The sequence below is a fragment of the Mus pahari genome, chromosome 3 (assembly GCF_900095145.1).
Source record: "Mus pahari chromosome 3, PAHARI_EIJ_v1.1, whole genome shotgun sequence".
In the NCBI taxonomy this organism is placed as follows: Eukaryota; Metazoa; Chordata; class Mammalia; order Rodentia; family Muridae; genus Mus; species Mus pahari.
The window spans coordinates 1282617-1293464 of record NC_034592.1 but is presented as its reverse complement, the minus strand read 5'-3'; the positions used below and the strand labels follow the sequence as shown (position 1 = coordinate 1293464).

General features: G+C 38.3%; 1 protein-coding gene across 1 annotated transcript in view; it reads left to right on the top strand.

Moving 5' to 3' along the window:
* The window catches only part of Cubn (cubilin), a 221132-nt gene that overhangs the window by 136130 nt on the left and 74154 nt on the right, over positions 1–10848 (top strand). The window contains exons 37-40 of the mRNA XM_021193965.2: positions 4301–4506; positions 5366–5550; positions 7174–7366; positions 7598–7795. Coding sequence (XP_021049624.1) covers positions 4301–4506; positions 5366–5550; positions 7174–7366; positions 7598–7795 — 782 coding nt within the window. The remainder of the gene's footprint in view (positions 1–4300; positions 4507–5365; positions 5551–7173; positions 7367–7597; positions 7796–10848) is intronic.

The window sequence follows — 10848 nt, the reverse complement described above, 5'->3', positions numbered from 1 at the left end:
AGGAGGAGGAGGAGGAGGAGGAGGAGGAGAGAGCGCCTGACTTCATTTGGCTTTCTTTACCCACACACTATATTCCTATTCTAACCCACCCTTCCTTTCCTATCAGAGAAGTGATCTTGGATAGGTTTTTTAATTTAGTTTTTAAAATTAGCCATAAATTAGTGATTTGTAAAAACCACTTTCAATTTTCTCATTGAATCTTGACAGTTTTGGAACCTGGACTATGGGTTGGAGTGAATGGGAGATCTTGTATGTCCCAAGCAGACCTGGGTTAGACTCACCAGCCATAATAGTATTGCCCAGAAGGAGATGTCATGAGGAGATGTTATACGATATGGGGTTGTCTCCTTCCTCAGTAGAGAGGTTCCAGTGAGCAACCACACCTTTAATCCCAACACTCAGAGGCAGAGGGAGAGGCAGGCAGACCTCTTTGAATCTGAGGCTGACCTGGTCTACACAGTATGCTTCAGGACAGCCAGGACTCCATAGAAAGACCCTGCCTCAAAATGAATAAATAAATAAAAAGAGACAGACAGATAGATGGATATATAGTGAGCAAAGATATATACTGAAGACATGTTAGCATTTAAGCTACCATTTTGAGCTCAGAACCACGCGCCACGCTGTGTTACGGCATTGGGATCAGATTGGAATCATTAATATTTTGTTGCTGTTTTTTCCCCACGTGTCCTCAGTGTGTAGCCCACAATGGCCTAAAACTTATGATCTTTACCTTTCCATGCAGAGATAGAAGGCATGCACAGAAATGATCCTCCTTCCTTTCCTTGCCATGCAGGGACAACAGGCATGCATGCCAATGCCTGATTATTAAGTGCCTCTATGTTGAGAAAACATTCATTGATGGTTTTTCCTTGAAGACATGCCTATTTGTGCTATAAGAACTAATTAAAAAAAGAGACAAGCTCAAACATTTCAAGTTGCTTTCTTGAATCCATCAGTCAGCCCACGCCTCCTCAGGGTGCAAGTGACATAAGTAAAGATGGTCTTCCTGTCCCTGAAAGACAATGCCAGTTTAAACTGCCCTGTGGGAATGTTTAGGATTTGTTTTCACTGAAATTATGACATTTCTTATATAATAGGAAATTGTACAACTGTGCATCTAGTAATCTCTCTGTGATGTGTGTTTCTATTCAACACATATTTAGCATCACCCTGAGCACATAAAAGATACATGCTTCTTCCCTGGGGGTGCCTTGTAGACAGTGATGAGAAAAGTCTTTGTGATGAAGTTCAAGGTCCCCCATGTAACTTGTTATAGCTCCCAACTTGCCAAGTACTTCAATCTCTTTTCTTGGTCTTTTCCTCCTACCTCGAGTACATTTATGTTGTGCACCTCTCTGATGTTCAGTGGTTCCAGGAGCTAGGGTAGGTCCTGGGAATATTTAGTGCATCTATGCTCTCTGTTCTTTGTAGCAGTGAGTTTGGGCTACACCACTTTGTGCTCCTGGCAGACTGAGCACACCCACCCAGGAACTCTTTGGATTCTCTAATGGAAGACACACACACACACACACACACAAACACACGCACGCACACCACCACCACCACCAGTTAATTTTAAAATGCCTTTGCTGGGTACTCAAAGGCTGGGTACTCCTGCCACCCCAGGTCCAAATGGGGAAGTGGACAGTGGCCACTCACCTGAATTCTCAAATGGCTAGTTGCATTTCTCTCCTGTGTCCCATCCTTCTTTCCCAACTCCTGGCAATCTCCCTCCTCCCCCACCCCAGTCCCCAACCCCGTGTCCAAGCCCAACCAACTCTAAGGGTCCCACCCCATCTTCCTTTGCCCAGCCATTGGCCACTGGCATCTTTATTGATACATCAAAAACCAATTGGGAACAAGGCCCTTTAGTATTTGAACACATAGATTCTCAATTGAATCAAAGCATTCAAACCAATCTCCAACAGTTCTTAACAAATTTATTGATAAATCAACTTTAAGAAGTCATTGAACTGAAACCTCAAAAGAAACATTTCATCCTTAAACAACAATAAACTTAAAGGGCCTCTGTCAGGATTAAGCATACTAAATTTTAAAATACATAGCCGAGGCCATGACAAAGCAGTACTCAGTGAAGGCTGTTCATTCTTTGTTACGACGGGAGACCCCTCTGTGGTGCTTCAGGAACCACATTTCATGGCCCACACTAGGCTAGAGCATAGGTGCTTATCTTGGTTTCCAACTTGAAACACCAGAACAACAGAAAGTTATCCTGTGGATTTGTCTGAATCCATTTGTCTTGATTACTAACTGCTGTGGGCAGGCCCAGCCCAGTGTGGTTCTGAACCGCAGTGGAATGGCAGGTGAATGTCAGCCTGGGCATAAGGCTATAAGCAGTGCTCCTTCTTGGACTCTGTTTTAGTTCTTTCCTCCAGACAGATCTGTCCATATGAGGGACTGTAACCTATAAACCAAATAAACCCTTTCCTTGTCAAATTACTCTTGATAATAGTGTCTGTCATGGCAACAGAAATCAAACAAGGACAGAAAGGGGCATCCATTTCACAAGCTGATAGATATTAAGTCCTAATTCCTAAGTAGGAAAATCTCGGTGACTCAGTTGTTCTCTCGGTGACTCAGTTGTTCTCTTGTTCATCTGTATGCTGTTTCTTTGACCTTTGTGTCCCTTGCTTGAGTCTTTTTTTTTTTTTTTTGTTAAAGTGGCTTTTGAAGAATGCAAGTTGCTTTTGCTGTGTTTGTTAATGTTAACAAGAAAGGCAAGGCCCAGAGTTATTGCTGCCCTGATCTAAACTACATTCAGATGTGTACTAGAGCTCTTCCCTGGGGTGTGTGAGAGGCATATGAGCCACATCAAGTTCTCAAGCATAGGGTTTAGATTATGAATGCTGTGGTGAAACTGAGTGGGGAAGAAAAAAATGGATAATTATAGTTGAATTTGCAATGAAAAAGAGAGAGGAGAAATAAAATTTATATAAAGCAGATATTCAAAGGGATGAACAGAAACTGTACTTCATGCCAGCAGAGGGCTTTGAGAAAATGGCTGGTTCTGGTAGCAGAACAAAAATGAGATAATTAGAAACAGAAAGGGTATTATTTTTATTACACATTATATTTTTACTGACAGATCTTTGCCAAAGTGTAGATTTGCTTATAAAACAAAGACTTCTAAGAATAAAGCTTTTGTAAGAACTTTTGTTTGGCTTTTATAAGTTTCACCACTGTAATTCCTGACAGGAAGCCATTCCGGATGTCCAATAGTTAGGAGAGAACTTCCCTGTGTAATCTTCCAGATCAGGTCAGAATTTTAAGGAACATTCAGATCACCTGAGTTCTGCTAAATTTCATACCCTGATTTAGTTGCTATTTAGGGATAGACTCCCCCTCCAACCCCCTGAATATACAATGATCACCTATTCTATCACCGAAAGCACATTTTCATATAATGTATTCTGATTGCGGCTTCCATGCCTCCACTTCCTTACCCCCTTCCTCACCCAGCCAAATCTATACTTTCCCTCTCATTAGAATATAATCATCTAAAATAATAATAATTATTATAAAAGAAAATGATACAAAAAACAATCAAGAATAACACAAAACAAAACAGAAAAACAAAGAAAGAAAGAAAGAAAGAAAGAAAGAAAGAAAGAAAGAAAGAAAGAAAGAAAGAAAGAAAGAAAGAAAGAAAGAAGAAGCACAAGAAACACAGAGTCTGAGACACGGTCACACATACAGAAAGCCCATAAAAACAAAATTAAAAGCTATAATATACAAGGGAAAAATGCTGTAATGGAAAGGGAAAAATGCCCAGGAAAGCAGGTGGGGTCCAGATTCTTTATGTCAAATGAGCTCCCACATGGTGCTGGGTTACTGGGTTACTGGGTTACTGGATCATACTGCATGCTTCTGTAGAATGCTTTCAGAGTAAGGCCCTGGATTCACCTTCTGAGATGAGATAAGATTCACCTCTCTCTTTTCTCAAAAGCAGAATAAAATAACTTTGGTATGTTACACATTGTGGGTTTATTCCACTAAGCATAATAAAACTGATCCTGAATTATACTGTTTCTCTTATAGGTAGTATTATTTTGCATTTTCTTATTTCACAGTTCCAAAGGTAGTATCTTTTGCAGTAAGAGTTTATATTTCTTATATTTGAGCTCATATATGAAAAATGTAAATTAATTTCAGCATATAAAGAAATTGAGTTTATTTTCCTTACTCCAGAAGGATATCCAATTATTGTAGCAGGAACAGGATAATCTTACATTTGTTCCATGTTTGCTTTGTAACTGTTTGTTTGTTTCCAAATTAGATCCTTCCAGTTGGAGAACTCTCTAAACTGTAACAAGGATTTTGTGGAAATCCGAGAAGGAAATGCCACGGGCCACTTGATGGGACGATACTGTGGAAACTCCCTCCCTGGCAATTATTCATCAATCGAGGGACATAATCTGTGGGTCAGATTTGTCTCTGATGGCTCAGGCACTGGAATGGGCTTCCAGGCCAGGTTCAAAAATAGTAAGATGGTTTGTTTCCTTAAGGGTTTCCAGAATGTAGCCTACAAACTAGGAATAATGATTAAAGTTTTAGTTATGTATTAATAACTAAGAAGAATCCTACATCTACCTTCTTTTCAAAGATTGTAAAATAATATACCAGAAAAAATTAATTATTAATTATTTATGGATAGCTCACTGATGGCAAAGAAAACTGTGCTTGATGCTTTAAGTGTTCTTTTTAGGCTCTAGTTTCCACCTGCTATTAATGTTTATGATATTGTACAAACTGGCCTTTTAATATACTTCAGGCAGTTCTATCAAACATGTTTATTTGGTCTTTTAAATACATTCTTCAAACTTAGACCTTTAGAGTTATTTTAGGATTATCTTAATCATTCAGATAAAACCTGGGCAAATGCAGATAAAATATTAATTATTTTTATTCTTTAACAGGTTTTTCCATGATTGGCAATACTCAGTGTTGATTCTCATATAGAATTAAAAAATATTTTCTTTCATAAACAAAGAAAATTTAGTAATCATAATTAAGATATGAAATGGCACTCTACTCCCCAAGTCCCCTGGTATCTGGGAAATCCTTTTCACATGGGAAGTTGACCCATCTTTTCATAGCCTGCAGCCATCTAAGGAGATGGAATTCCTTTCAAGAGTCATCCTTGAACTAATAATCCAGAAAACCAAAAGCAAAGCAGTATTTCTTTCAGTGGTCAGAAAAGAAATGGCAGTCAATTAAAAGCTCATCCTTTCCAACAGTCTTGCCCTTTGTGTTTGTTCTCAGTTTAGTTAAGTCTTGTTTTTCATTCTATTAAAGAACAATTATAAATAGGTCTGATTTACAATTCTGTTCTCTGTCCCAGTATTTGGCAATGATAATATCGTGGGAACTCATGGGAAAATCGCAACTCCATTCTGGCCTGGGAATTACCCACTTAACTCCAACTACAGATGGATAGTAAATGTGGATACATCTCATATTATCCGTGGTAGAATCTTAGAGATGGACATAGAACGGACAACAAAGTGCTATTATGACAATTTAAAGGTAACTTTCTTTTGTGAGGGAGATATTTCTATATTTGACGGATACTACTGGCAAAAATAAGTTGGAATTCATACCTATTCAAGTAAATAACAGACATAGGTGATGGTCCTACCGCCTCATTACTGTTGTCTAGCTGCCATCTGTCCAAAAGTAATCCTTGTATTGGATTTGTTATTTTCTATTTTATATCAAGTTAGTTTTGTAATAATTGTGCTCTTGACTATGTCTGCGCATGCCTGGTTGCCCTGGTTACCTGTTTATCCTGTCTTCTACCCTCTTATCCTGTTTCTTCTTTTATTTGCTTGTCTTGCTTTGCTACGTTTGCTGAAGCAACATCTAGCAGAAGCAGTTTAAGCTTATCCCCTACTAGCTTTCAAATAAATGAGATTCAGACTATGGTTATTTTATTTTGCTTTGACAATTATTGGGGGGCTAGCCCCTAATCTGTTCTTCTTAACTGCAGCTTGGGTACCCTCCCAGCAGTATACCCCCAATACTTGTTGTTTCTCCTGGCCATGTGCTCATGGTCCATCTCCCCACATGGCGGCTTCCTCATTTTCTTCCATTCTTGCTCTTTCCTCTCTGGCCTCTCCTCATTCCATCAAGTAACTCAAACCCTACCTCCCTCGAATCCCCCCAGTAATTGGCTATAGACAATTTTATGTAACCAATAGTATTAAATTAGGGGACAAGCTTCACACAATCAAAGCTTGTAAATGTGAGAACTCACTCAGAGGCCTAGACTTTGGGGTACAAAATTTAGCATTACAATACATAGCAAGAGACCAAACCTCAAAAGCAACTGGGACATTTTAGTAAGAGAAATCTTTACTATAGATGGAAGCCCCAATGTTAGGGTGGAGAGGGAAGAAGGAGGCGAAGTGCATACTCAGAATCAGACTTAACAAGAGAGAAAACCATCATTGTTCTAATGTTTCAGCCTTAAAACCTGAAAGAGTGATATAAACATAAGAAAATATGAATAGAAGAAATTATGGTGGCCTTTGCCTCCATATATTGGCTACTCTGTGAATTCCAGAAAACACTATCGTATCTCCTAAAGCCATAATCCAGTCACTCTTCTTGGCAGCTCACTGCTCAAAACAGAACCCAGTGACTGACCGCATGATGCCCAAAGGTGTGAAAATACTTGTAACAAAATCGAGGACTTTATGGTTGTTACAATGGAATTGCTTACAGTTATTTGAAAGCCATCATCATATCTCTCTCTAAATAGGTGTGATAGTATTTTAAGGCAGATGGAAGAGATTTACTAAGTACTCCGAGTGTCCAGAGCCCTGTCCAACTGTGTCCTTTCCCTGTTATTTGCTTTCTTCTCTACTCATCATTTGTACTTCCCCACCCACAGATTTGACTATAAACCACCAAGTCAGCTATAGCCTACACTCATGTTCATTAGGATAATTGCACAACACCTTAAAATAGTTATAATAATATGTTCAAACATGACTTTTTGTTTTAAACAAAAAGAATTTTCCTGATAGTCTTTCTACTTTGGTAAACTCATAAAATACAAACCAGTCTTTAAATTTTGCTTTTCATGAAGATAGTATGTGTAGTTGCCTAATGATGATGCTTTATTGTCTTTTTTTTTACATGCAGATTTATGATGGGTTTGACACTCATTCCCGTCTGATTGGCACTTACTGTGGTAACCAAAGAGAATCCTTTAGCTCCAGTAGAAACTCTCTGACATTCCAGTTTTCTTCTGACTCTTCCAAGTCAGGAAGGGGGTTCCTTCTGGAGTGGCAGGCAGTAGATGTCTCTAATGGAACCCTTCCCACCATTGCTCCAGGTGTGTTTGGCTGTATTGTGTGTGTTTGTGCATTTACAGGCCAGAAGAGATTGAGTTTCTTGAAGATGGAGGTGGTTGTAAGCTGTATGATGTGGGTATTGGGAATACAACTTGGCTCTCTTGGAAGAGCAGGAAATGCTTTTAACTGTGTATTATTCTCAGTCCCATTGTGTAGCCCCTTTGAAGCATTTCCAGGACAAGTGCTTAAAGATGTTGTTTTCCATTCCACAGGAGCTTGTGGAGGGTATATGGTGATGGGAGACACCCCTGTCTTTTTTTTCTCCCCGAGTTGGCCTGGACCATACGGTAATGGTGCTGACTGTACATGGATCATTTATGCTCCTGATTCTACTGTGGAACTCAACATTCTCTCCATGGACATTGAAGCTCAGCGATCCTGTTCCTATGACAAGCTGATCATAAAAGATGGTAAGAAACATTGTAGAAATCACTCCTTAAACTCGGAAATTATTGTTATATTTTTATACTAGCTCCATACATTTTGTATAGAATTTCATAGATACTGTAACCAATAAAGCCATCAAATAGACTAAATAGCTACAGTGTTTAGAGAATATAGGGGGAGTATTAAAATTTACCTATCACAAAAATGTCAGGGATAGCATATTCTACAGAGAAAATTGAGTGAAATAAGTCTGGAATTCCAGACTGTGCTAAATTTTTATTGATACAATGAAAATAGTCATTGGCATTTGTGCCTATAGCTTTAAGATACAAGTGAAAGACCACAAAGTATCCAAGGCAGGTAATGTATCCATTTCTCATTATCCCAATCTGTGGGTAGACAGATAGAATTGAGAATCTTGAAGTGTTTCTATACAATGGAAAAGGGACATGAATACTGAGACTATGCAAGATAGGTACAATAGCCCTTCACACTCTGCACGGGCTAAGTACAAACGGGCATTAGGAAGGCCACATCCTCCATATCAGTGTCTCTCAGTGGACCCCAGATCAGCAATGTCAGCATCACCTGAAAATTTGATGTAAATGGAGATTGTTTTTTTTTTAAAAAGCAGAGATGTTTGACTATAATATTCAAGGAATTGCTTTCTTAGAATCCCATCTCTGTCAAACTTCCCAGCAAACACCACTTTGTAGAGACTCATCCCCCATCTGTAGGAGGCACCAAGAAGCCCTCAATCAACCAGGCCGACACGATGTGATCATAGACCTTTTGTCGTGTGAACAACTAGCTTTCAGCTCATGTACAGAATACCTCCCCTTTTCAAGACATCCCTGGAGACACTAAATTTTATTTTTATAGTGTAATTCAATGGATGCATCCTGTTACACACAATTCTGAGTATCCACAATAGAGTTGAAATCACTTAGAAATCTTCAGGAGGGAATGGAATCAATGGAGTAGCTTGCACGTTCTCTAAAATCACCATCTAGTGACTTGCCTTTTGTCCTTTTAGTAAATTGACTTGGAAGACTGGACTCTAAGGTATACTCCCTTTCTTCTAAATGACATGTACAGCCTGTATTATCATCTGAAGAAGAGATAACTGCTACTCCTGGGGCTGTTCCTCTCCCAGCATCTTTTTATGAGTATCTGAAAAAGCAGTATATGGAAGATTCTAACAAAAGTCTGAGACTTTTAAAGACAGATAATTCAGAATCCTTTCAGCTTTATTTTATTTATTTAAGTATACACAGCTGACACTTTTTATCAATTTTCTTGCTCATAGGGAAAGTTGAAAGAGCTCAGAAATTGTGCCTTGTGCCAAAACAACAAAAACATTTTATATTGCTAGGGTGACAAGTGGATACAGGTCCGTTTTATTTGCAGCCATGAATAGATGGCTTACACCTTCCTTCTTTCTACATCTCTTAGATTGTTCATAAAAGCCTGGGTTGAGTGCTTCTGTCAGTTGCTATGTGTTTTGGAAATTTTGTCCACTCACATTATGTTAAAATTCTTTGAAATTAAAATTTAATCATTATTTTATTTATTTAGATTTTTGGCCCACTAGTTATTTTGCCTCAGATTAGTAGGCATGCATGACATTCTGAAGCAAATATCTAAAGTTCATTGACCACACAACAGTCAGATAGATGTCATGTGCAATTGGTCAGTCCTCATAGGTCCTTGGCACTTGGCCATAGTGTAGCTGTGAGCATTCTTGAGCATCCCAGAAGCAGCAATCTTGGGAAATATGTCAGAGCTAGTCTCCCATCTAGGATTCCTTTTTTAATTATTTAAAACCAAATAATTCTTTTGAGACAATGCATATCAAGTTTTATATACTAAACATACTGCCAAGAAGATCTCATAGAGCTATCCTGAGCATAGATGTATTTTTGAAAGAAGAGAAAGGAAGAAAAGAATAAATGGAGGGAGAAAAGGAAGAAGAACAGAGAGGCAGGTGGAAATTATATGTGAAGTCAGTAACTCTGGACTGGGATATAGCTCACTTCATAGGTTACTTGCAGTCCCCATACTCAGGAAGTGGAGGTAGATGGGTCAAAAGTTCCAGGCCATCCTCTCATACTTTGTGTGTTCACAGTGAGCCTGGAATACTCAAGACCTTGTTTCAAAAGCAAAAATAAATCAATCAGTAATTTCTTTTTTGTAGTCCTGTCAGATATATCATCATGTAGAGGAAGTTTGGAGTATCTAGAGTTAATCTACCAGTCATTGTTGACTTCTGTGCCCTTGAAAATGGTAACCAAACTTGTATCCCTTTCAAGATTCTTTTTCTAAGTATAATAATAATAATAATAATACCTACCTTACAATATTTTGTAAAAAAAAACAATTAGAAACCATGCGCAAGGCTCTATGAGGGTTAATAGTAACTGCTCAATGACTGTCATGTTTTCATAATCTTAGTACCTGTTTCACATCTCCTAGACAGTTAGCCTGAGGAATCATCATCCTGTCTTCTAGACCAGATACTCACAGTTGCCGGACTTACTAACCCTTTAGACATGGCTTCTAGGTCTAAAATTGCCATGTTTATATTTGGAAATTTACCAGAATTAAGTTTGGAGACAAGAAAGATGAGCAACGAATGAACTATTTTATAAGCGTTGAGTTATATAACAACTAAGGAATGAACTAAACAAGCAATCATGTAGGGCTAAGCATTGCTTCACCCAACAGGCTGGAGTAGTACTTGGAAATAAATAAAATCAATAGGTGAAGCCCAGGCTTGCTGAGAAATAGAACATGCATTGATAAGAATGAACCAAAATTTTGTAGCTTTTGTAAGTAAAGAAAAATCATCAAAAATACTGTATGAAATGTATATTAAAATAGTGTAATAAAGTCAACAAGTGAAAAAATAATTTAAGAAATAAATTTCATTTATAAAAAAGCATGAGTTTACAGGGATGGAAGATACTTAAATTAATAAATTGCCTGCAACTATAAACACCTAAGATTTCAGCAGCCCTGTAAAGGATCTGGGTGCAGCGGTGTAACACTGTAATCCTGAAGAAGCTGGGTGCAG